The sequence below is a fragment of the Podarcis liolepis genome (genome assembly GCF_965112155.1).
Source record: "Podarcis liolepis genome assembly, chromosome: 13".
Lineage (NCBI taxonomy): Eukaryota > Metazoa > Chordata > Lepidosauria > Squamata > Lacertidae > Podarcis > Podarcis liolepis.
In genome coordinates, this window is record NC_139573.1 from 18,246,708 (window position 1) to 18,273,384 (window position 26,677).

The 26,677-nt window shown below is 48.5% G+C and overlaps 3 protein-coding genes across 5 annotated transcripts in view; all 3 read left to right on the top strand.

Annotated features, from left to right (window-relative positions):
* Window positions 1-26,641, top strand: ZNF865 (zinc finger protein 865). Of its 2 annotated transcripts, XM_083469312.1 has the most exons (3): window positions 1-287; window positions 658-1,818; window positions 19,266-26,641. In XM_083469312.1, exon 3 carries the CDS (start codon window positions 19,289-19,291, stop codon window positions 22,226-22,228), a length of 2,940 nt encoding a protein of 979 aa, XP_083325438.1. In that variant the 5' UTR covers window positions 1-287; window positions 658-1,818; window positions 19,266-19,288; the 3' UTR covers window positions 22,229-26,641. The 2 variants fall into 2 exon arrangements, with proteins under 2 accessions (XP_083325438.1, XP_083325437.1); XM_083469311.1 differs by lacking the exons at window positions 1-287; window positions 658-1,818 and adding an exon at window positions 10,941-12,860.
* LOC310690451 (histone H4) overlaps window positions 1-26,677 on the top strand; it is a 122,336-nt gene that overhangs the window by 62,911 nt on the left and 32,748 nt on the right. The gene's annotated exons all lie outside the window — the stretch shown is intronic.
* Window positions 1,867-10,820, top strand: LOC310690442 (uncharacterized protein). Of its 2 annotated transcripts, none has more exons than XM_083469339.1 (3): window positions 1,867-2,003; window positions 4,517-8,624; window positions 8,877-10,820. In XM_083469339.1, the coding sequence occupies exon 2, from the start codon at window positions 4,559-4,561 to the stop codon at window positions 5,681-5,683; it is 1,125 nt and encodes a 374-aa protein (XP_083325465.1). In that variant the 5' UTR covers window positions 1,867-2,003; window positions 4,517-4,558; the 3' UTR covers window positions 5,684-8,624; window positions 8,877-10,820. The 2 variants fall into 2 exon arrangements, with proteins under 2 accessions (XP_083325465.1, XP_083325466.1); XM_083469340.1 differs by lacking the exon at window positions 1,867-2,003 and adding an exon at window positions 2,025-4,032.

Below are 26,677 nucleotides of genomic sequence, written 5' to 3' on the forward strand. Positions count from 1 at the left end.
CACCGGCTCCCTCGGCCAATAAAGCGAGATGAGTGCCGCAACCCCAGAGTCAGTCACGACTGGACCTAATGGTCAGGGGTCCCTTTACCCTTTACTTTTAACTATGGATCTCTATGGTGACTCTCATAATGAAAAAGAGGACCTGTCCTGGAAAAAGAGTATATGGCAACCCAGCATCCTGTAATCACAGTGGCCAACCAGATGCCTGTGGGAAGCAGAGCCTGATTGTAGAACATTAGCCACTAATTGCATGCTCCTCCATGGATTTGTCCGACTCACTTTTAAATGTTGGCTTTTTGCAGTTTAGTAGCACTGCAGACAGCTTGCTGGGGAGACCATGCATTAAAAAGGGACTCAAAAATAACTTAAACAAGGTTTTAATAACAAAAACTCCTTATACACTAAATACATCAACAACAAACCAGACCCAACCACCAACCCATCCCCCAGGGTAATGGGAGAGCTAGGTGCTACTCCTTATATACTACACCCAATTGCCGACACAGCTTGATTAACACAACTCAGCAGCACCTGCTATGTTTCACAGCTGTAAGACTGGGTCTCGTTATTTGCCCTGGCCCTGGCCCTTAAAGACACACACAACTTGTGAAGCAATAATGAACCTTCACATTTTAAAGTGACCATTCAACATTAAAGCCATCCAGTTTGGTGTTCTCCTGTGGGAGTGAATGCCAAAGTTTAACTATGGTATGCTTTGTTCAAGAAGTATCATAGAATCCTAGAGTTGCAAGGGACCGCGAGGGTCATCTCCTGTGATGCAGAAGTCTCTTCCCCAATGCGGGGCTGGAACCCACAACCCTGAGATTAAGAGCCTCAGGCTCTGCTGACTGAGCTAGCCTTTGGTTTGCCCCGAATCTTCCAACATCCAGCTTCACATGGACCTACTGTTATGAGATCGGGAGACAAACTTATCCTGTCCAGGCTCGCAAGATGCATATATTTATATATTTCTACCATGCTCCCCGCACCAAATGCCCTTTCCTCCTAAACTAAGAAGCTCAAAGCACTCAATTTTTTGTGTGGGGGGTACTTTTCAAGCTCTACAGTATCTTGTCTGAGTTGTGGAGACCAGAACTCTACACAATGTTCCAAGCGAAGCTTTTCCCAGCATGGAAAGGGGGGGGGGAGGTCTGCCCTTAACATCATCAGCGCAGGCGGCCAAGCGACGGGGAGAAACAGAAAGTCCTGGATTTCCACGACAAAGAGTCCTTTGGCACCAGAAAGACCAGCTGATTTAGTGTGGCGCTATCTGTCATGGAAGAAGACCCCAGCTCCTCCGATGCGTGAATCCTCCTCCCAAAGAGGCGTCGAACTGGAATTGGCACACACGCATCCCCTGTCCCTTTAAAAGAGTTGCATAGAAGGGAGCATTCTGTCAGACGCTGTTTCTCCCAGCACTGCAGCGCTGTGGTGGGAAAAGCCACGTCGAGGGGGGGGATCTCCGTTCTCTGCAACTCTTAAAGGAACAGGATGACGACGACGACTCAAGACCCCCCCTGCACTGAGCAGGCAACCCTGGTTTGGGCTCTCCCGAGTCTTTCCAACCTTCCCCGGGAGGTTCTAGGCACTGGCGGGTCGGCGCTGGGACCCAGGAGGCGCTTCCGACTGGCGCGCTCGCCTTCTCCGCCGGGTCCATCTGCTGGGTCCGTGCGCCTCCCGGATGCCCGGCTCCGACCAGCCCGGCTCTTTTGTTCTGCAGCGGCCGGGCGGCGAGAGGTTTCCCACCGGACGCTCATCTCCCCACCCACCGCCGGCCCATTGAAACCTTCAGTTGCCGCAGATCACAATGCAAAACAGGTAATAGCCGCTGCCTATGCCTCCTGGTTTGGGTGGGTAGCTCTCTCCCTCGCCCCCCGCTCCCCCTTCCTGCCCAGCCTAGATCACAAATGGGGCGGGCGGGGAAAGCTTTGCAGCTCCGGGCGCTTCTCTGCAGGCTGGGGGCGCAAGGAGGAAGGGAGGGAGCAGGACCCTCGATCTGCGAGGTGGGCGAGAGATGGTTTGCATTGCAACGGGTCTGCTCCCTTTAAGCGAGACTTGTTTGCGTTTAAGGGATCGGGGTCGAGCCGGGGATTGTTGTGATGAAGATGATTTTAACGCAAATGGTTGTTCTAATGCATTCCTCCCCCTCTTACCGTTCCCTATTCAAGGGGAATCCAGCTCCCTTAGAAGCCCATTCTGTTTATTTATTATTATTATTTTTTAAATAATCCCAAATGCCTTCGGGCTGGCTCGTGATGGGAGTGAGGGAAGGGCACTCAGCACATGCCCAGAGGTGCCCTTTTCCCTATAGTCGAGGAAAATCAGCCCAAAAACAAAACACAAAAGAGGGGGGCACTCAGGATCGTTCTAGAATCTGTCGCTAGATTCTGGAAGATTCATTGGCCCAAGGCTGCCAAAGTCTCAGTTCAGATTAAGCAACGAAGCTGGTTCTTATGTTATGGCTGTGACAGGGACTTGGTCACAGGAATTTAGCTGAAAGGTTGTGCATGACTCCCTTTTATCCAGTGTTAACAATCTGTAGGATTGGTGGATTGTGGAAATGAAATGAATTGGATGTTGCTGATGGGGGAATCTCTTTTCCTAATTCAAATTGACAGCAACATGGTGAATTTATACTCTCCCTATTCATCTTTTCTTTTCCCCCTTAACATTTCCAGTAGTGGATGCTGTTGGACTTTAGCATTTGTTTGTTTGTTTAAAAAAGTGCAAAAGAGCTGGATTTGGCAACTTGATGCATAGCATGATAGCTTTAAAATGAATCAACCAGGGTTGTTTTTTAAAAGTATTTCTCAAAGTTAAATTTTGAAAGTAGGGTTAGAAAATGGTCAGAATTCAAACGCAATCCACTGAAACATTGCCAAGCTTCAGATCTGTGCAAAATGTAATTGCCGTTCTAGTCGGTTCTATTTTGTATTTCAACATATTTCTGTAGAACTGGATGAGCAGCATCTGGAGAAAGTATTTGCAGAGAGGCTGGGAGATTGCTCTTTATCAGCAGATACCACTTAAAAATGTATTAATATTCTGCTTAGGCTGTTTTCTAGGGCTGTTTGGAAATGGGTTCCAGAGCAGAACAGACTCAGCTCTGAGTCCGGCATTATAGCTGTGCCAAGAGATACCTGCTAGGTTTGTCTCCTGGTAATACAGATCTAAATCTAAGTAATGGCAAGAGGTAATTCCCAGCAGATAAGCAAGTGAGTTTCTGCAGCTGACATCTGCTGTATCTTGGGGATAGATGGCAACCCCCAAGGAGCCCTGGGAATTACATAGTTTGTGCAAACTATGTTTAGGGTACATATTCAAATGTCCTAAGCGTTCCTCCTTAACGTCTGTAAACAAGTCTGCTCTACTTGCAAAAGTGTGATGCACATTGCAATAAGGGATATAAGGCAAGGGTCACACATAGAATTGCAATCTCCTTCTTTCTATCCTTGCCTCAGAGTCAAAGCCCCCACCTCCCATGCATGATCAAACTTGGTTTCTTCTCAGTTATCTGGAATAGCTACCCAAACTGCATCCTTGGAATGGCTAATTCAGTTTAGAATTCCCACTTCACTCATGAGTGCATATTGAAAGCTGGAGGAAAACTGCACGCTTGATCTGCCCTGGGTTCTGGGTATGGCAGGATGGTTAAAATTAGATTATTGGTGTTAACAGATCTTAAGTATGAGTAGTGCAGACCCTCTTGCTGATGCAGTGCATGTTCAAGTTAGGGTACCCTCGCATGCAAATGTCATTAATGTACAGTGAATAACTATACACACAGTTATTCACAGATGTAAAATGCATGTCTTTGTGTATATGTTTTTGCTCACAGATACCTTGTAGACATATGCATGTTTGCATTCCCATCCACAAGAGAAGATATTATCTGCAAGACTCTCTTAAGACCAATTTAGACTGTGCACATGTGCAGACACTGTACACCATTATATCCATGCTCGAGTGCGTAGTCACACCCACAATTCAGTGTATATTTTAAAAGAACTGCACATACGGTTAGAGATTCAGGTAAGTGTGCACAGAGTGCACATATACAGTTAGGGTTTCTTTTAAATGTTTTAGATTTCAGCCCACTTTGGAGGAGGCATTAACTGGTGAGGAGGCTGGGGAATTGGAATCTCATTCATAGTTTATGTAACTTGAGGGTTAACCCTGCTGAGTTCAAAAGGAATCACTTCCGCAAATGTTGCACTCTTGATCTCTAAGGTGCCCCAGTGCTTTTTGCCTCTGTAATTTAAGGCGCCTAGGGTGCTAGCCAACGAAGCCATACTCCGAGTAGACCCACAGAAATCAGTGGGCCTACGCTGAGTGTGGCTCAGGTGGCTATCACCCCATGTCTTTTGGAATGAATACTTGGATGTATTCTTGGGGTCTGAAATGCAAAGATGGTAGTGGCGCTTATACTTTTGCAGAAGACCAAATGCATTGCTGGGGTGGCGGGGTCTTCCTGATGGGCTTCTCTGTGGTTCTCACTGTTCTCCCGTCTCCGCAGCGATGTCCCTGTAGCTGAACGCGCTCTTGTTCCTGGTGCCCAATGGAGCCATCTCACAGGTGGCATGTCGACAGGGGTGATGGGCATCCAGCGGAGCTGCAGGCAAAGGCTCGGGTGCTGGTGCCAGGCGGGAGTAGTTGGCCAAGAGCGGAAAACCATGGCAGCGTCGGGCTTGAAAACCAGGTGATAGAAACCTGCCCCCCAGTTCCTTGGGCTCACTATATGCAGACCCCACTCAGCAATGACAGCCCCCAGAACCACACGGCCTTAGAGGACAGGCCCTCTCATCCCGAGATCTACAGCATTGCCCTGTGGGGGCCCAAACTGCATTCGGCGCTGACCAGGCACAGAGGGGGGCGGTCCAGTGCACAGGCCTCCCCTCCGGTCTCCAAGCATCTGGATCCGCCAGGAGAGGGAGACGCCGCAGATGAAGGGTCCATGGTGTTGATTGATGCTGAAGGGGTCCCCCACACTGTGTCACGCCAAGAGGTCGAGCAGGCTGGGCAGATGCAATCCTCTGAGCCCGAGCTGTTGGCATCAGCCCCGCCGCCCCGGCAGCTGTACTTCTGCCCCATTTGCCTACGGACGTTCCTGTACCAGTCGGACCTGGAGCGCCACAGCATCACCCATTCGGAGAGCAAGCCGTACGTGTGCCGCGAGTGCGGCAAGGCTTTCAAGCGCTCCTCGCACCTTCAGAGGCACAAGCACATCCACACCGGCGAACGGCCCTTCAGTTGCCCGGTCTGCCGCAAGGGCTTCCGGGAATCTGGGGAGCTCCTGCGCCACCAGCGAGTCCACACCGGGGAGAAGCCGTACCAGTGCCAGATCTGCCGGTTGCGCTTCACGGAGCGCAACACCCTCCGCCGACACGCCAAGCGCAAGCACGCCCGTGAGACCTACTACCAGCGCTCCGTCGAGGAGGGAGGCGGCAGCTGGACGACGGCAGGAGACTGGGAATCGGAAGTGGTGGCGGGAAGCAGTGACTGGGGGCCGGAGGAACTTGGGAGTGGCTGGACCAATGAATCGGTGGAGGACTGGGTCGGGGATGGGAGCCACTGGGGAGAAGCTGCAGAAGGCGGGGCAGGAAGCACTCCAGTAGCTATGTCACAGATACCAGAGACAGAACACAGCAAGGACAAAGACAAGCCTGGGATCCAGCCCTCATAAATATGCAAAAACTAGGTTGGGCGGGGGGCACCAGGGACTGGGACATGAACTCTGCCCTGCAACTGTCTAAAAGGACTTAAACATCTGTAACTGCATTGAGACTTTTCCTGCCCCCTCAAGTGAGGGCATGAGACTGAGGATAGGACCGTTTCCTAGAGCTGCTCTAGAATATTATGGCCTTTGAAGTATCAATCGGTGGGCATCACCAAAGACTGGAGAATGCTACTGGTGGACAGGGAAACATAACTGTCCCCTCCTTCCAACAGTTATATCATGACATCCAGAGCTGTTGAGGGATTGGAGAAACAGTGTTATGTGTTAAACTCTGTAGCAGAGTATAGCAAATGAAACTGGGGAATTTGCTGTTTCTTGTGGTTTCCCAGAGGAATGGGCACTGGGTGATGTGTGCTCCTCTCCCGGTTTGTACCAAACAAAATGCCAATACACGTTGGTCCTCTGTAAGATTATTTGCCCCATTCTGAGTTGCTTTCTTGGCTCCTCCATGCAGTGGGGCATTTTCAAGTTTGCAAACTTTTCAATGAATTAACATATGCAAAAGAGCAGTTGTCTCCCTTTTCCTCCTTCCCCTTTCTTCCCCTGCCCCCACCTTTCCAAAAAGTGTGGCCTAAGGTTTGGAGATCTCTCCCTCAGCCCATAATGTGCGTGCTTGAGTCTAGAGTTTGAGGGAATTGAAATATCTGGGTACATGTGGAGTTCTATGTCTTTGTGTATATGTGTGTGTGCACTTCTCAATAGGTGTGAGGCAAAATCCTAATGTGTAGGCAGAGATCCAATTTGAATACGTGTCTGGAAGTGAAGGACTGAAAGGAAGGACAAGGGGAAGGACAACAAGCCCCAATCCCTCCCTTCTGCACACTGCAGCTTTCTCTCCTGTTTCCCTCTCAACATCCAGAGATGATGTGCGCTTAATCCCTCAGTCCTAAACACATACACTTACAAGTAAATTGCATTCAAATCAGCCAGAATTACTTTTAAATAAATGTGTTTAGGGCTGAGGTGTTAGGCCATCATCTGGTCCAGAGTGCCACATGAAGCAAGATCTTGACAAAGAATGAGCAGGGCAGGTGTGCCGGTGCCACCACTGCACCACAAAGGATAACTCGTGCTTTCTCCGGATAAAGTCTTGAAACATCAATGTTTTGTGAAAAGTGCTGAAAATTCTGTGAGGAATCTCAAGCCCCTTCACAGAACTTACATTTCCCACTACTGTACTTGTAGACTGTTCAACCCATAAACTTTTGGGCTTCTCATCTACAATTCCCCCCCTAGCAAATTAAAAGAAGTGGGAGGCAGCAAGTTTACATAAACTCACAGTGTTCTCTTTGGGAAAGAACATGGCTGCTTTCAGTGGAGGCCCCCATTAGGGCAAATAGGGCAATGCCCCACCAACCTTAGTCTGCCTCCAACCAGCTGCCAGCCGCCTGCCTTCTTACATACAAGCAGCCTGGGGTGGCTGTGCCTGTAGCAGCTTCCTCCTCCTTAGTCTCTGTGTTGCCCCTTGTAGAACTCACCAGGGGAAAGGAATAGGGACTAAACTAGAATTATTTGGCTCTGTATCTCGTTGGCTCTGGCTCCATCTACTTTTGGGCTCTCTGCTTTCTGCTGTACCAGTTCCAGTGTGTGACAGTCACCACTGGCTGTTTTAAATGGTCCCAAACAGAGCTAGCCCTACCATTAGGCAGAGTGGAGCAGCAGATTATGGGGAGATGGAGTGGCATCGAAGTGTTGGAGGTCACATCTGTGTGTGGCATACAACCTGCTCTGCACCTTCTAAACTAGTCTGCTGACCTCAAGCATGGTGGAGGCTGATGTCCCGTTAGTTGCCAGTCCTCTTAGTTTCTGCGCATGGAATGAGAGGAGGCGCCATCTTGTCCTTCACCTCTGGTAGCAAATTGCCTTGTGTTGGACAGTGTCCCAATCAGGATATATTTGGAGGGAAGCAAAGGGGGAATCTGAGCTTTGGCAATGTCTGTCTTACATTTTGAAGGCAACTTCCCATACCAAACACAAGGCATCTCTTACAGGGCAGAACACATGGGAGGAAGTGTGTGAGAGGGCATGCTGCAGATGGAGAGAAATCAGCATGGTGATTCTCCATTATTTCTGTTTAAAAAGTGTAGGCTTTTGATACAGGAAATGGTTAGAATCCCAAAAGGGGCAATGTCTGCAGAACTGAGACCACACTGTAATATTACCATGACCCCAAGTTTTATAATTATTTTACATATATTTGGCATGTGATGTACATGAGGGTTGGATGTTTTCTCCTGTCTTTATGCTGTTGCACTTGATCTGAACTGAGATTTGCCCAGGTGCGTGATTGCACAAGCATTCAATGACCTGCTTACAAGGTCACATCCTTGTACTCTGTGTTACGTCAGTATGAAAATAGCTAACATTCCCTTTCTTCCTTCCTCACAACCATAACTGCGGGTTGAGTCTCCCATTTCATTTATGGCTGCTTCCTTGCAATTCCTTTCCTAAACAAAGTTCTTATTACACAAGTAACAAGCAGTGTAGAAGCAGCTTGAGAAATTGTTGGCTGCTCAGTCACAACTTATGAATGCACAGTGGCTCCCCATATGGATCTGCCACTATCAAGTGGTTTTCTTCATGGCACTGCAAAACACTCCTACCAGTGGTTTACAACAGCTCAGAGAGAAAACAAGAGTGGAGGTCCAGTCTGCAAAGTGAGCCACTGCTCACTGTTAATGACATAGAGCAATTCCCTTACTGATTCAGTTTCAAGTGGTGTGTCTGACAAGGTGTCTGTCCAAGCTGATGCTATATGAGAACTTTATGAACATCCTTGTGGCAGTTGGAGAAAGCAGGGTTGGTTGTAGTCACTCCATGCTACTGAAAATGATGTGGACCCCCACCTTTCTAAACTGCAGATTATAAGATAAAAAAATCCCTTCCAGTAGCACCTTAAAGACCAACTAAGTTAGTTCTTGGTATGAACTTTCGTGTGCATGCACACTTCTTCAGATACATTGTATATACATACAGTGTATCTGAAGAAGTGTGCATGCACACGAAAGCTCATACCAAGAACTAACTTAGTTGGTCTTTAAGGTGCTACTGGAAGGGATTTTTTTATTTTGACTATGGCAGACCAACACGGCTACCTATCTGTAACTGCAGATGATAAGAGGTGACATGGGTTGAACAGTCTGCATAAGGAGATATGAGAGCACTCAAAAATTCATTCTTGTAGATACCACTGCTTGCACCTCCAGAATTTCTCTTGAAGCCTAATTTCCTGTATCAAAAGCCTAACAGGGAGCAGAGAAGGCTTCATTACAAGTGTGCCATGTGTGTGTGTGTGTGTCAGAGAGAGGGAGGACAGAAGCTGGGATAACTCAGTAGATAATCTCAGGGTCATGGGTTTGAGCTCCGTGTTGGGCAAAAGATTCTTGCATTGCAGGGGGTTGGACTAGATGGCCCTTGTGGTCCCTTCCAACTCTACAATTCTATAATTCTATGAAATGAGTTGACAAGAGGGTGCATGTATGTGTGTGAGTGCCTGTTTTCAGCAGAATGGCAAATTAAAACTAGCAATGCGCACGCGCACACACACACACAGTCTCCCATCCCTACTCTATTAGTCACGCCTTTTTAAGCTTTAAAAAGGGAAGCCAATATTTAAAATCTTGCTCATGCTAGCTGTACTGTTATCAAGGTCATTTCTATTCTCCATAGACAACACTACAAGAGGCAGGGGAAGAATGTGTAAACACCCGCTCTGAAAATAATAATCATCTCGTCCTCCCTTCCACTGATGTTGCTGGCACTGGCAGGCCACTCAAAATTGCAGCTGGTGGATAAGCAAGCAAACTTTGTTTTCCATTTTGCCCTCTGAAACATGTGAGAGAACCTACCCACTTAAAGCCCTTTCCCCCAGCTAATTTCCTCCCCCTAGTGCCACCAGAGATGAAGACAGTGTGTTCCAGGTCTGAAACCTGACTAGCATTGTAAAATATGGCGCCCTGTTTCGTGGAGGCCTTGCTGCCCATCCAACAAGATTGCCTCTCTTCCCATCAAAGGCTCTCCCTCTCTCTCTTTCTCCCTCCGCAAACTGCATGTGAGCTGGAGGACTGGAGCCAAGCTTTTGCCTTGAACTACCTCCAGGGCTGTCTTGTATGCCCAGGCCTCCAAGTTATCTTTGTTGCCATGGAGACCACCTTGAGCGCACAGTTGGGTTGTTACAAGCAGAATCTTTGTTAAGAAGGGCCTCAAGGCCTTGGCTGTCGTGAAGGCTGCAGAAGGATTAAATGGAAACACACTATCGCATCACTGTTCTCCTTTTTAGCCACGGGGATATGAAGCTCTTAAAAAAGAGAAACAAAATTATGGAAGCTGGGGTTTGGGATTCTCTCAGTGTAATACGCCATGCCAGTATTGTTTATGCCAGCTGGGTTTTTCCTCCCCTATGGGAGGTAGCCCAAGACATCTGTTAAACCACTGGTCCAGTCCACGCCACATGGTGGCTGCTGGTTTGGATTATTTGGGGGGTTTTGTTTTGGGAAGCTAATGCCACATTTAAAGACAGACAAATGGCCCTGTAGTGTTCCCTGTGAGGATGGTACTGACACCACGAGGACCTTTATCCACACAATATTGTCACTCAAAATGGCAGGCTGGCGGGGCTGCTTGGGAGGAGATTTGCTCAAAAACACCCAGACCGACTATCTGTTATTTAATGGCACTGTGTTTGAGGAGAAGTGATATGGAAGTTCTGCCTGTGGTTGTTTGGCTCACTGATTCACACATGCAGAGTTGATGCTCCAGTCCTCAGATGATAAATAGGCATGTGTCAACCACGCCTTAAAGAAAGAGACGAGAGTCTTAAGAGCTGGAGGTGAGGTTATCTGTACCTTTAGTACTCTCTTTCCCCCCGCTTCCTCCAGCCACACGCACAACAAAATCCAAAGAGAACCATTCAAATTAGAGCTATTTAAAACCTAAAGGTTCTGGTCTGTCCCTTTAATATACATTTATTGTATTTATAATTGTATTTTTATTTAAGAAATTATGTAATCTGCCTTGAGGGCCCAGTTTGGGGACTGAACGGTGGGATAAAAAAACAACCCTTAAATAAACAGACTAAATAAAATTCCCCTCAGGTTTCCTGTGTTTCTGGATATGGAAGACTGAGTGTTGGTAATACACATATTTAATCTAAAAATAGCGGGGTCAGGGCTCCTTGCTAGATGCCATGCCTGCAGATGGTTTACAAGCAGTTGGAATTTCACTGGGCCAAAATTACATAACAGTAGGCTATATAACTATAATTTTTCTTCGGTGTTTTATCTCCCTGCTACTTTTTAGATAGTTATCTTTCAGAGAAGGGACACTTCCCCTCACAAACATCAATGCATTTTTTAAAAAGTACCTCCTTACAGTTTCTACATGCTCCAAGTGCTATCAGTAGTGCCAGTATTTTTGAGCAGAAAATTGGGCATCTCTCCTAACCTGAGATAATGGTCACAATTCAGGGAACAGTTCTGAGGATACAGTGACAGTGATTACCCAGCTTGAGGCTAACTGATAAGGTGGGCTATATCTATATCATACATAAATGTGAAGTGTAAGTTCCTGGAACTTACCAAACCTTTGTGGAGTCTCCAATGGAAATCTATTTAACAACTTTAAGGGCCAAAACTTCAAAACGTTTAGCATTGTGGGCCCTTCTTCCATTCTAGCACACAGTGGCACCTCTTAAGGTGAGGAGAGTAAAGTAGACTGAAATTTGCTGTTCTGTGTGATTAAGTCTGCTTTTCTGAGGATGGGGAAATAGTCTTCTCCTCCTTGGTCCTGCTCTGTGCACATTTGCAGCCCACACTTGGCAGTACTCATCAAACTGAAGTGGAGTTGATGTTGCAGAATGAAAAGTCTGTTGGGTGAAGAATTTGACTCTCCAATTCACTTGCTTGAATGCTGATTGGTCATTGAGGGTATTAGATTTTTTTTTTAAAAGGAAGTAACTGAAGATTACATTCTTGATATACCTGTATTAAGCAGGCAGGATGTATCACACTGGTTCATTGTGTGCCTGTGGAAATGTTATTTTGCGTCAACTGTTGTGGCAAAAGCTCTTAAGGTGCCACAGGTCCTTTTGCTGTTGTTTTCCGTGAAGTGCTCTTAGTAATTTGCAACACCATCCTAACCACGTGTTCTCAGAAGTCGGTCATATTGAATCCAATGGGGCTTACCGCCTGACAAGTTTGTTTAGAAAGTACGCAGACATTTACTTTAGAGCCAGTCATGCCCCACAATATTCATTTACTTAAAACATTTGTAGCTAAATCGAAAAATCTCAGGATGGTGTCCAGCAGTGTGAATAAAACCAATTCACAGGCAACATACAATTAAAAAAACTCCAAGAAATAAACATAATAATATAACTCAGCAAGACAACAACAATTTAAAACTGCAACCCCATTATCCATCCTTCCTATCGCTCACCCCAATTCCTGTGCCATTTGCCGGTTGCCTGGCAGGCAGATATATGGCAAATACGCGGCTTCTCAGCGCTTCGCCTCCATGTCAGGAAAAGCTTTTTCCTGCTGATGTTTTCTGCCTGTCAAGCAACCTGCTAAAGGCGGCGAGGCTATGCCAGAAAACACGCACCCCTACACCGGGCAAGCTGGCAACCCCAACGGGCTGCAAGCAGCCGCTGCGGGGTCGCGCCGCGCGCTGAGGAGCGCCTGACGAGGCACTATTTCTGCATGGCATTGAATTGCAGCAGCAAAGGGACACTGGGAGCGGGGAGGCGGCAGGATACGACGCTACCCCAGCAGCAAGGAAGGAGGGAGCCGAAGCCAGCACGCGAGCTCGCTCGCGCGCAAAGGCCTGTGGGCCACGGAACGGAGGGAGGGGAGGTCAGAATGCGGAGAGGATTGTGGGTAGGAGGGGAGGGCAGGAAACAGCCTTTTTCCTTGGGGAGGGAGGTTTCCGGTTCCGGCCGGGCCTGTGTGAGTTGCAGCCTGGCAGTGCCCCCTCCACCCCCCACCCCAGTGGGACCAGAAACGCCCCCCGTGTCCGCTGGGGGCAAGGCGAGGGCCAGGGGGCTTCCCCCCCAGCACCAATCCTGCCGCACAAGGAGCAGCCCCTGCCGGGGGCGCGGAGGAGGCTGGGGCAGCGCCACACACCGGTGAGTGCGCCGTCCCTGCTCGCCCCCCCCCCGCTCGGCCGCATAGGTTGGGCCCCAGGGCCTCCCCGCCAGCCCGGCCCCGCTCCCTCGCTTAGGTTAACTTCCGTCCCGTCCTATGATTCGCCGCCCCCCGCCCCGCCCGCTCGCCCGGCCACTGCGAACTCGGTTCGCCCCCTCCCGCCCGGTTCGCCTGCGCGACCCGCTCCCTCCGCCCCCTCCCTCTTCTCCTTCTGCATCCAGTAGCCTCACAGCTGGCCCCCAACCAGAAACCTGCGTTATGTCACTTTTCTCCCTTCGCTCCCCTCCCCGCCAACTCATATGCACATCCAACCTCAAGCTGGAATTGTCATCCCATATATTGACTTTTATCTTTAACCTTATAGCCTAGCACGGATGACTGTTTCCTTCAAGCCTCTCGTGTATCCGCTGCTTTCCCCGTAGATGTAGTCACATTCCCACCCCATCCTGCATTTTACCTTGGTGGTCAACTCCACATTACTAATTCTAGATCGACCCCAATATAGATGGGGGCTCTTCTACTTACTGCAGGCTTGCAACCCTGCTGCCTGTTGCAAGCACCTTCCCTCACACTGTTTTCTCGTCCTGGTTCTCCCCCCATGCTATTTTATTAATGTCTAGGAAACTGCCTGACACCATTTCAGACTCTTAGTCCATTTAGGTTACAGTAGTGGTTTGCAGCAACTGCCCAGGGATTCAGATGAGTCTTTCCCAGACCTCCCTGAATATGGAATAGGTTGATCCTGGGACTTTTTCACAGAATTGTAGAGTTGGAAGGGACCTCAAGGGTCATCTTGTCCAACCCTTGCAATGCAAAGTATGTTTTCTGTGTCTGAGCCATAACCCTTCTCTTCGGATGCATTAAAAAAAATGGATGAAGAAAGTGTTACTCAAACCTGAGTGATAGCCACCTTCCCAAACAGATTTATTTCTGACTGCATCTACAGATTGCAGAGGTATAACCCTCACAGTGCTACTCTTGAACCTCAACACACTATTCTTACCCACCACTGACTGGTAAATGTGTTATATAATACTCCCGCCCCACTGCAGGCCCCAGGGGCATCTTGTACCCTTCATCATCAGTGTGAGGAATGACTGGACTTCTACTGTTTCAGTTAGAGCCCTCTCTGCTGCCTCCCACCCATTTCATGCCCAGGGTTATGCAGTACTTTGCTGCCCTAAATTGTAAACTGGCAGAAGCTCTTCAGGTTATGAAGAAAAGGTCATTCTCAGGTCTGCTTAACCAGATCCTTCTGTAATGGGAGATGATGTAATTTTGCACACACACACCCCCCCCAAATTGCTGCACAAAGAGTTTTATCTTGTGCCCCATAGGGATTAAGGAAAATTCCTTATCTGTGCATCTTTTTATGACTTACTCCGTTCTGCTGGTGATGAAAAGGGATAAGGATCTATACAAAACATTGCAGGCTTGATACTGAAATTTTTGCTTGGTCCTCTATTTCTCTCTCTCTGGCTATGTCACTGGGTGTAGCCCAAACATCTTAACTACATCTGCCTACTCCCTGATTTGTATGTTTTTCATACAGGGTGCAATTATCATCTGGGAATGTAGCCAATTGAAATATTCTTCATTCATTCTTTTCCCTTGAAAAACTTTCAGGTGTCTTTGTCCCTGCAGCACAACTGCTTTGCCTCAGTTATTGTGTGTTTGAATTGACCCTTTGTGGAGAATTAACAGGCAATTCCTGACTTGGAAAGTGTTCAGGGGAGGGGGATAAAAATGGGGGGGGGGCTTTACTGGAGTTATGGTGTTTCTTAAAAATGCCTTCTACATGTGGGGTTTAATGGGAATCCCCCCTCAAAAGAGAGAGGTAGATCCATGACATTTCCAGATGTATAGGGTTAAACCAACAATGCAACTTGGCTGCCAAGTATCTTAGCAAGCTTAGTTACATAACCCAGGAGTTCTGCCTCCTAGTGCTACGGGTTTAAATTGATGCACAAGACTCCCATTTCCTCTCTCAAGGGCAGAGGAACCCTAGTTCGTAGCCTTCCACCCTCAGTCTCCTTGGTTTCTTGCCCTGCTGCTATATTCCTCCATTGTTGTCATTCTTTCAGCCCAGTCCACACCCCTGAAATCCACTAAGGCCCTCACAGTCCTCTCCTAGATGGTCCTGGTCTCACTTTATCCATGCCTCCATTGCTACCTCCTTTTCTTTACCTCATTCTTGGTACAGTGGTACCTCGGGTGAAATACGCTTCAGGTTACAGACTTCACTAGCCCAGAAATAGTACCTCAGGTTAAGAACTTTGCTTCAGAAATCGCACGGCGGCGCAGCAGCAGCACGAGGCCCCGTTAGCTAAAGTGGCGCTTCCAGTTAAGAACAGTTTCAGGTTAAGAACAGACCTCCGGAACGAATTAAGTACGTAACCAGAGGTACCACTGTATTCCATTGTTCCCAGACCTCTGCTTCATTGCCCCATTTAAGGTACATGCAAATAAGGCAGACACTGCACTGTTAATAAAATCTGTATTTTTTAATATAACTCCAGCGATAGGCATTGGGATATGTCTGTATTCAGTACAGCTCCCAGCACTTGACTTCCATTGTTTCCTGTTGCAGTGCATTCCACTCCTCATGTATGAGAAATGTGGAGAACTTAGGTTGGAGCCAAACAAGGTTAGTTGAACTTAAGTTCCATTGTTTTCAGAGGGAATTAAGCATGTCTGACTATCTTCTCCCATTGATTTCAGTGAGACCTAAGTAGATTCAGCTAACATAGTCTGCCTCCAACCCCCGGCTTCTAAATCTTACATCTGCTGCATTATAACCCACCACATTGCCATTTGCTGAATTAGACCAGTTTTCTTTTAAATCTAGGGCGGTTTGTTAATGGAGGGGGTTGGGCTGGAAATGGGTGGTGATAGCAGTGCTGTGTACTACACAACTTCTTATCTTTGCCTTGCATGGAAAGAAGGGAGGTGGAGAAAGGGTGGGTATTTGGGATTCTTATCTAAGTATTTCCTGATACTTTAAAACTCTGAAAGTTTTCTCTCTGTGTGTAAGTATATATGCAGAAAGTTGGTAAATGCAAGAAGCATTGTAAGTAACTACAAAAATGAAGCAAATTTAAGAACCCACAAGAAGGTTTTTATTTTTTTACTTTCTGAAGTGGCTGACTCCCCACCCCTCTCCCTTTTTCTTGCAGGGGTCTCACATTTGACTATTCCTTTGTGGAAAGTGCATATTTGGAAGAGAAACTGTGAAGCTTGTGTGCATATAATCAGATGTGGTGATCTTGCATATCACATTAATTGTTGGTTGTACATACACTCGAAGGCCATAGCGTTCCAGGGTGTGCACATGGAGATGAATATATGTGTGATCATTATACTGGAGGCTATGGTTTCCTGCTGTATCTGTACGAAACAAAACACATGCGTATGTGATCATCATATGTGATGATTTACATCGGGTTTCCTGCTTCCTAAACAGAAGTGCCTTCCAGCCTAATGTGCAAGGCAGTCCTTGAGATGCCCTCCCCCCAAGAGTAAGTCAGCCAGTGCAGTAGGACCACTCTAAAGCCCTACGTGGCTTAGCCCCTACATCCTCCAGAGGCTACCTGCTTTTCTGCATCCCATTGTATCCCAACATTGGAAGTGGATGGTAACATCCATGCCAGACTTTTAAAGCATATGGCTTCCCCCAAATAGTCCTGGGAACTGTAGTTTGGTAATTGTAGCTCTATGGTATTGAACTACAGTTACCAGGATTCTTTGGAGGAAGCTATGTGCTTTAAATGTATGGTGTGGATGTGACCGATGATGACAATGATTTACCAAATGGCAACTTACTGCAGTGGGCCCGGGTACATCTGTAGTGTCCACCTACATGGTGGTGAGACTCTTAGGACACATTTGAAATTGAAGGGAGGTGGTGAAAAGCTCTTCTGTTCATGGCTAGATGCTGCAGAAGACCATGTGTTCCCCCTCACTGTGGTAAGTTTCTGCTGGGTTAAATGGTGGCCCATGCTCCCCATCAGTGCCCTCTATTGATGATCATCAAACTGAACCTTTATGGAACTCCCTTCCTTTGTAAAGTCACCAGAGACCTAACTGGAGCAAATATTGACAACAGTGCAAGGCTTTTCTGTTTGGAGAGACACGTAATAGCCAGAGATAGACAAATAAGATGTTATATATGGATATTGAAATGGACCTTTTACAGTAGTACCTCGGTTTTTGAACGTAATCCACTCTGGAAGACCGTTCAAGTTCCGAAACGTTCCAAAACTGAAAACCCGGTATGGAAAACTCACTACAGAAGCCACGAAAACTGAGGTACCACTGTACTTAAATTTACTTACCTTCCCCTTGTCTTATCAGAAACAGATTGCCATTATGAAATATAAAATATTCACAACTGGATGAATTTCCATAAGTCATACAGGTTGCAGAATTCTGCATTTATGGGTGCAGAATACGGGAGGATCTTGAATGCAGAATAGTTTATATTTTATTATTAGGCACACACTGTTCTAGATAAGATGGGCAAGTAGAAAAGCATTCAGCCAGAAGGGATGAGAAGCCCACTTCCTTGAGGCAGAATCTTTGACGCATCAATCCTATACACATTTTCGTTTGTATCCCATCACGACCCCTCAGCCTACCTTATCTTACTGGGTTGCCATAAAACAGGTGGGGGGAACCCTCTTCAGCTCAACAGTCATTCTCAAGGAGTGGGGCAGGTAAAAGTGCCATAGGTGTGCCTCATCTTCAAACAGTTGGCTATATACCAGCCATGCAAAAGCACATCCACCCATCTCTGCATCTAGGCAATTGAGACATTACCACAGTGGCAGAACACCTTTCAGTCAAGCAAAAACCCTTGAGGAGGATGCAAATAAGGGCTGGGGAAAGGGGCGTGGCCCCAGGGAAGGGGGTGTGGCTTGGGCAGAATTCCAAGGGCTGGGTGGAGGCCTCTGCGCCTGAGTTCCCCCCATGCCTGTTATAAAATGTGGCAGCCCCATGTATGTATTCATACCTAGAGGGGCATGTATGGGATTATGCCATTCTATAACAATCCTGTGAGGTAGGTTAGGCAGGATAAGAGTGGCTGGTTTCAGGTGGCATGAGAAACCTTTTTAGCTGAGTGGGAAGATGGAGTTTTCCATGTTCAAACTTTCCACACTGGCTTTCAGCCCTGGTAACCTACATTGGCAGAGCCCAGCATATTCGAGCAAGGAATGCCACTTTGCAGAGGAGTTTGTTTTAAATACGCAAACCCCAAACTACAGGGACAAGCACGGGCTTCTGAACTCCCCAACGCGAGCCTGGCCTTGGAATGTTTTGTACCTGTGACCTCCGAGAGTCTCGTTTTTTAACCTCTGCTTAATACCAGGACTCCATAAATATTCAAAGAACTAATGCTTTAGCTGCACTGGAGCCAACTAGTACTGAATGGGTATAAACCCTGCTTGCCACTCAAAAACTGGATGATTGTCAAGCTTAGGAGAGTGAGTCACATGTGCTCTCATTGAGAGCAGGAACTAAAGCTTAGAGGCAGCACAGATGGTTTGAGACATATCCTGGTTTATTTTAAGAATGTTAGAACAGGTAAATGCCATCCATAAAAGGTTTGTGGGGTTAGAGAAACACCCCATGAAAAAAAGTTACAATATTTGGGCCTTTTTAAAAGCAATTAAGGACACAATTGAGGTGTATAAAATGATGCCAGCATAATACTATACCCCAGGGTCTTCCAATGAAACAGAAGGGTAGGAGATTTAGGACAGACAAAAGGAAGTTCTCCTTTACCCCACGTGTTTTCTGTGGGATTTACTTGGTGATGAGCACCGATTTAGGTGACTTTAAAATTAGATTAAGACAAATTCACAGAGAATAAAGCTCTCCGTGGGTAGCTATCATAATGACTGTATACTATTATACAACTTCTGGGATCAGAGACAGCCTGCCTCTGTATGCCAGTCTCTGATGGACAACAGCAGAGGAGACAGGTATTGCCTTCAGGTTCTGCTTGTGAGCTCCGCAGATGTTTCTGGACAGCCACTACAGAGACTATATGCTGGACTATTTGGCCTTTAATCTGATGCAGCGAGGTTCTTGTTCTTATACCTGAGACTCTGGAGAGACACAGCCAGTCAGAAGTAGACAATATTGGGTTTGTAGACAAGTCTGACTGAATATAAGGCAGCACCAAGGTTCTTTGCAATTAATTTTAACAACTGGCAACTTTTTCTTTTTTTTAAATCAGAAAATTCTTGACCCATCCCATTGTGTAAATGGAACATATCAGATTTTTTTTTTTTTAAATGGGGCCACCACAGCAAACATTGCTGGTGTCTTGGATATATCTGGTGTGTGTCTACATTGGTATCCCGTTTCTCTCCTTTGTCTAGGCAGTGCCCCCTCCCGGGCGGAGATGGAAGCCAATGCAGCAAGCGACGAGGGTGTGCATTTCCAGAGCTACCCCTTCGACTTCTTGGAGTTCCTGAACCACCAACGCTTTGAACCTATGGAGGCCTACAACCACGAGCACGCCAAAGCAGTCGCCGCTCTCCCCTGCCCACAGCCACAGTACGACTACACCCAGCCGCCCGCTGCCGCCCCACCTGCCCACTTTGACCGTGTCCCCACCGCCGTTGGCACCTCCAAGCCCAAAGCTGAAGGCCCATCTTCCTCCTCTTCCTCAGCAGCCGCTTCTGCCAACGTTCAAGTCAAGAAAGCCGAACCGGGGGCTCCTGCACCACCACAGCAGCAACAACAGCAGCAGCAGCAGCAACAACAACAGCAACCACCCTATACTGGTCCAGCAGTGGTGCCAGCGACAGGCCAGCCTCTCTTCGATAGTACAGCTGCAGCTGCAGCCGCTGCCGCTGCCTACAACACTCCTCAGTGGGGCATTGTGGACCTTTCTGGCCACCAGCACCTCTTCAGCAGCCTGAAACGTGGGCAAGCCCCGCCCCCAGCTACAGCCACTGTTGCCACTGACAGCCAGGCGGGCAAAGACGACAAGAACTACTTCCGGCGCTTGAAATATTTCATCGACCGCCGTTTCCCGTGTGGCGTGTGCCAGAAATCCTTCAAGCAGTCGTCCCACCTTGTGCAACACATGTTGGTACATACAGGCGAGCGGCCCTACGAGTGCACCACCTGCGGCCGCACCTACAACCACATTTCCAGCCTCATCCGGCACCGCCGCTGCCACAAGGACACCGAGGATGCCACGGCGGCTGCCAATGCGGCCGCTGCTAATGCAGCCGCGGCAGCAGCTGCTGCTGCGGCAGCTGCCGCAGCTGTTGCCACCAACGCAACTGCTGCTTCTGGTGCCGAGGGAGCAGCTCAGCCTCCTACTCAGAGCGGCAACCCTCAGGTGGTTCCCGCATCCGCTGGGACGGCAGCCACGTCCGCCCTCAGTGCTGCCATAGCTCAGGCGGAAGGCCCGTTCACCTGCTCTCTCTGCTGGAAGGTCTTCAAGAAGCCAAGCCACCTGCACCAGCACCAGATCATCCACACGGGCGAGAAGCCGTTCTCATGCTCCGTCTGCCAGAAGAGCTTCAACCGACGCGAGAGCCTGAAGCGGCACGTGCGGACCCACTCGGATCTCCTGCGAGTGCAGTGCGGGGTTTGCGGCAAGGAGTTCCGGGACGCTTCCTACCTTCTGAAGCACCAGGCTACCCACGCGCCACCCGGAACCTTACCGCCACGCCCCGAGTACAAGTGCGACATCTGTGGCAAGGGCTACGTGGCTCCCCAGAACCTCCTGCGCCATCGGCAGCTGCAGCACGAGGGAGCCCAGCTGCCCAAGGACGGCACCAATGCCCTGTCCTACCTGCCGCCGGGAGCTTATCTCCTCCCACAAGACCCACAGGCTACCGGTTCTGACGGCGACACCAAGCCCACATCCTACGGGCTGTTAGGTCACCCGCTGCTGGTGGGGACGGCAGCGGGCAAGAACTTCTGCTGCGGGATCTGCGGCCGCGGCTTTGGGCGCCGGGAAACGCTGAAGCGCCATGAGAGGATCCACACCGGGGAGAAGCCTCACCAGTGTGCCGTGTGCGGGAAGCGCTTCCGCGAGTCGTTCCACCTCAGCAAACACCACGTGGTGCACACGCGGGAAAGGCCCTACAAGTGTGAGATCTGCGGGAAGGTGTTTGGCTACCCGCAGAGCTTGACCCGCCACAAGCAGATCCACCGGCTGCAGCTGCCTTGCTCTTTGCCACCCATGGGCCCCTCGCTGGCACCCATGGGTCCTTCGCTGCCGCCGCCTCCCGAAGGGCTGACCTACGGCTGCTCCGACTGTGGAGAGCGCTTCCCCGATCTCTTCCACGTCATGAGCCACAAGGAAGTTCATGTGGCCGAGAAGCCGTACCCGTGCGACGTCTGCGGCAAGTGCTTTGGCTTCATTGAGAATCTCATGTGGCACAAGCTGGTCCACCAGGCTGCCCCCGAGCGGCTCCTGCCACCGGACGAGACGGCCGCGGCGGTGGCGCCTCTGGAGAACGGGCTGGCCAGTGGCGACAACATGACGTCTTTCGAAGACCACCACCCCACCTTGCCCAGCGGGGAACGCTTCTCCTGCTCCATCTGCGGCCAGACCTTCAAGCATTTCCTGGGCCTTGTGACCCACAAGTACGTCCACCTGGTGCGGCGCACGCTGGCCTGTTCAGTCTGCGGGCAGAGCTTCGCGGGGGCCTATGACCTGCTGCTGCACCGCCGCACCCACCTGCAGAAGCGGCACTTCTCCTGCCCGGTGTGCGGCAAGCGGTTCTGGGAGGCCGCCCTCCTGATGCGCCACCAGCGCTGCCACACCGAGGAGCGCCCTTACCGCTGCGCGGTCTGCGGGCGCGGCTTCCTGCGCTCGTGGTACCTGCGCCAGCACAAAGTGGTGCACACCGGCGAGCGGGCCTACAAGTGTGCGCTCTGCAACAAGCGCTTTGCCCAGTCGTCCAGCCTGGCCGAGCACCAGCGCCTCCACGTGGTGGCTCGGCCCCAGCGCTGCCCCACCTGCGGCAAGACCTTCCGCTACCGCAGCAACCTTCTGGAGCACCAGCGGGTGCACCTGGGCGAGAAAGTCTACCGTTGCGACCGCTGCTCCAAGAGCTTTTTCTACCTGTCCTCCATCCTGCGCCACCAGCGCTCCCACGATGCCAAGCGCGAGCTGCGATGCGGGGCCTGCCTCAAGCTCTTCAAAGACCCCAAGTACTTCAGCAAACACGTCCAGGCCCACCAGGGAGGGCGGCCGTTCAAGTGCAGCACCTGTGGAGAAGCCTTCTCCAACACCTATGGCCTCAAGAAACACCGCCACATCCACAAGATGGAGCGCTTTGCCGCCATGGGAGGCCACAAGGAGCAAGCCTAGCGCTGGGGGCAGGGGAAGAAAATGTGGGCGGTCCTTTATCCTGGTACTTGAGGGTGGGAAGAGGAGGCTAGTTCCTGTCTGTTGCAAGCCACAAGGGCAGGCGTTTCCCTGTAGTAAAATGGCAGTAAGATGCTATGTTTGGGGAAGGATATGGGAGAGTCCTCAAGTCACAATTGCATGGGGCAATCCATGGAGAACCAGGGATGCAACACAGGATTGGTTTACGTAGGTATCCTCCCTGGACCTTGGTTTTCCCCAAGCAAATAGCTGTTGCCCTGTCCATCCTGGATTCCCTAGTCTAAACATGATAGGAGAGGATGGCTGTCATAGAAATTACCCTTTCTTACCAAGAACGGATGGACATTTATTACCTTTTCCAGGAAGTGGGAGCAGAGGAATGATGTTCTTGTGGAATAATAAGCCTAGATACTGAAATAGAGAAGAAGCCATCTAGGTTCCCATTTGCAGGAAGAGGTGGCTCTTCCTTTCCTCCATTTAAGTGTTAGAGCCAATTCATAAATTTCAGTAGAGGGCAGGACATGGTACAGTCCTTCAGGAGCGCTTGCCAAATTTTACTGTGAACCCAGCCACCTGATTTATGCCATGTAGGTCTTGCTTCCTTTCTGGAGGAAAGACATTGATTTGGGTGCTTCCTTTACCTCTGACAATGGGCTGCTTGTCCGTCCCCCCCCAATTTACCTGTGTAGGAAATTAGAGGAGCTTGCTTGAACTTTGCATATCTTACAATATGATCTAGATGCTGCCACACCATAAAATATCTACCTGTCTTCCCACCTCCAGGACACTTACCACTTCATGATGCAGCTGGAGGATCATAAACCTGAATGCTCCCTCACTTTAAAAACAAAACACTCATAGGAAACAAGTGAGTCTGGAGGAAGGGTTCTAGCCTAGCCTTCTCCCTGATAGCTAGCTTTCCACATGCAGGGAATACAGTATTGAATATGAAAGAGCATTCAGATAGGTCATTTCCCCCCTATGTATCTTGAAGTGGTGTAGGCCCAGATAGACTGTACCATGTGGTATTTTTCAGAATTTTCAAATTGACACAACAGTTAGCTAGTGTGTGTTGCCTTCTTCCTCCTGCCAGAACCTCATATGGTTGTGGTTGCATATGAAGTTGAGAGAGAGGAAAGCAAATGTACCTGGTGGCTCTGCATCCCAGGCCACAGTGAAATATGTTGCCTTGGTTTGCACAGCACATCCAGTGCTTCACCCACAGTTCTTCCACTTCCACAAGCCCACCCTGTTCTTGGCAATTCTTTTGGCGCCCTCACGTCAGATAAATGGCAGACTTAACTAGTTTGTGGCTGGAGTACCCCACGGGGACTTTTTCATCCTCATTCTTAAATCATGGACCTTCTTTTCCCCCCACCCAAACAGGAATATTGGTCAGGTATGGTCAAAAAGGTTCTTCCAAACTCTCAAGCTCCCTGGCGTGGCTCCCCAGCTCCCTCTCTGGGCGCCGCTCATCACCCTCTGGTTCTGAACAGGCAGAAGAGGAAGCTGACTTACTACATGCAACCAAAGAGTTCTAAGAGCACGCCCCCTTGTGGACGGTGGACACCAGGTGGTTCGCCTCTCCCTCTCCCTCGTGATCCAAGTTGACCTTCCGCATCTAATAAGACAGTTGTGATGGGGAAACGTTACTGCTTTTCCATGCTGGAGCGTTCAGAGCGTGAAGACTTTCTTTCAGGTGGCAATACCAAAGGTGCCTCCTTGCCATTTCTGGTCTACATCCCTGCATCTGCATCCATAGTTCCTACTTTGGTGAGATGGACAGTCCAAGGATAGGAGGACCCAAAGATGCTTTTTTTTATTCCAGTGTGGTTGCCCAGTGCCTGGAAGAAGAGGGAAAGGGGGATGTTGCCAAAGTTGCAGAGTTGCCTGGGGATAGAGAATTGTGATAGAAATGGACTTGGCTGGGGGGTGCAGGCGTTCCTTAAAGGAAACCTCGCGGAATTTGGTGACCCAGTGTCCTATTTGGCGAAGATTGTGAAGAACAGAAAGGAGATGGGAAGAGGGTTCAGCCTGTTATTTTCCAGCCTCGGTTCCACATTTCCTATGTTGGGTCAACTCCAGGGGGAAACTCTTTGTCCATGTTGAGTCAGGCCCAGTTATCTTAACGTCTCTGACAGACTGAAATACTACTGACTAATGTCCTGCCTCCATAAGTGGCTGATACTGGATGTTCTCTTTCTTGTTTTATCTTTATACTAAAGTTTTAAGGCCTGAACTTGTAGCTGAAATTCAGTGGATTCTCCCTATGGTGGTGGATATAACTCTCCCTGCCTTACATGGAAACTTTCCATATAGAATTTTCCCTCCCTGACTTTGTAATTTGCCAATAGAGCTGAGTTTAATATTAGATTCTCCTCCCTCCTTATGAATACAAGTGTATCTTGTTTATACCATACCTGCTTCGTAGGAAGAGCTGCTTCTGCGTTGAGTTGAGCATAGTTTCCACGGAAACCCCACGGAAAGACGTGGTAACCCCAAAACTGATGACCTGTTCTCAGACTAAAGGCTGTTGTTTATACCATCCACTTTATTACCCAGGAATAACAAGCGAGTTCACAACAACTAATCTAGCAGATGATTTGTCTGTCAAATTGTTTTAAGTGTAGGTTCCCAAATGGACGATGGAACATGACAGGGAGAAACAAGTCTTACGCATTCCCAGGTGACCTAAGACAAAAATACTGTGTTTCGAAACCACAACATAACATTGTCTCACACATAACAGGATTTCCAATGGATTTTCCCCCCTCCAGAATAATTTACAGGCCTAAAATAAAGAAGACAAATATCCATACAACTATGGAATTCCTGTTTCAGTCACAAAATTTATGCTAATATATTCAGCCAGGCCTTGCCTATGAGAATGGTGTTCTGTTTCCTACAGTTGACAAAATGTGGTCTTGACTTTCATCCTAAGTTTTTAAAAGTTTTCTTTAAAAAAGAAGAAAAGGTTTTAACATTTTCTGACCTTAGAAGAGCAATCACTCCATCTTAACACCCCTTAATCACCTCCTGTATTCACAATGGTTAGAAAGTAGCAAGAGAGAGTTGCCTCCCCACTCACCCATTTAATTTTTTTATTTACAGGTGAAAAGAGGGAGCTGAGGGCAAAATGGCTATCTTTGTTTCCAGCCAAAATTCTAATGCCAGAGAGCAGGCACTCTGCTCATCTGCCTGCTGTCACTTGTAAGATCAGGTTTGCTTATGAAATGAAACTTGTGCCCATTCTTCATTGTAGGAGTGGTTTGAGTTTTCCAAGTATGTTTCCCTGTTCTCCGTTGTAGTTTGGTTTGGATAGTTGGTGCAATGTGGAATTGCCATGCCTCACTCTCATGTGAAAGATGCTATTTAAAAAAGAGCTGAACAGCACTTCTAAAAGAGAAGTAGAGGGGTCATGGGATTAGAGAGTAAGAGGCCTGGGAGGTGGCATTCTTTGGCTTGAATTCTGTGGGAAAGTTCTGTAGGGACTAAGGTCAAAGACAGGTGTTCCAGGTTTTAATTCTGGTTGGGCAATGGGATACTTTTGAAGACCCAGTTGGAGTATGCGATCAAGACTTGCCAACTAACCTTCCTGCTTCACTGCTCTGCCTTTTATATAAATATACCTGGATGGAGTCTTAGCTCTGGTGTGTGTGCATCACTAGGATGCTGGCTGTCCTACAGACTCTCATCACCCCTGATGCCTTGCCTGCTGTGAACGGGAATTGTGAAGATCCTCCTGTCTTTTCCTAGCATCAGACCTGACGTTTTAAGATGCCGCAAGACACACAATCATCTGAACTTCCATCAGCCCTCCAGTTCATTGGGGAACATGGATTCTCTGGTTCTGACAGCGGGCGATGTTTTCCCATGCTCCCCACTCATCCCAAACTGGGAGATGGACATTTTTGAGACAGGACTCGAACATTCCCAGACCAGTGACTGTTGCGATCTCTGAAAAGAGTCCTGCCGCAGATAGGATCCAACCCATTGCAATCATGTTAGCAAGATGACTTTTTATATTAATACAGATCTATAAATACATACGTTTATATATAAATACTTCTTTTTCTAACTACCCCTTTCTCCCATTGGCCATAGGAAGTGCAGTACTTTTGGTGCCAAGATTCAAGTCCCTTATGATAACGTGTACTAAAATATAATATGTATAGGACCCCCTCGTTGTCCATGCAGCTGATGGGCCTGGACCGATATAACCTGTCCCGTCCTCCTTGGTGGTGCCCCTTTGGGAACTGTACAGCGTGTGTTTTTCTCAGTTGGGGTTAGGGGAATGGGAGCGTGTGTTTGTGTTTTAAACCAAGCTATTGTTTTAAAAGTGTCTGATTTACGATGTACAGACTAAACAAACATTAAAAAAATAAGAATTGGAAAGCATATGTCCCATGCATTGAGAGGGCTCCAGATTTG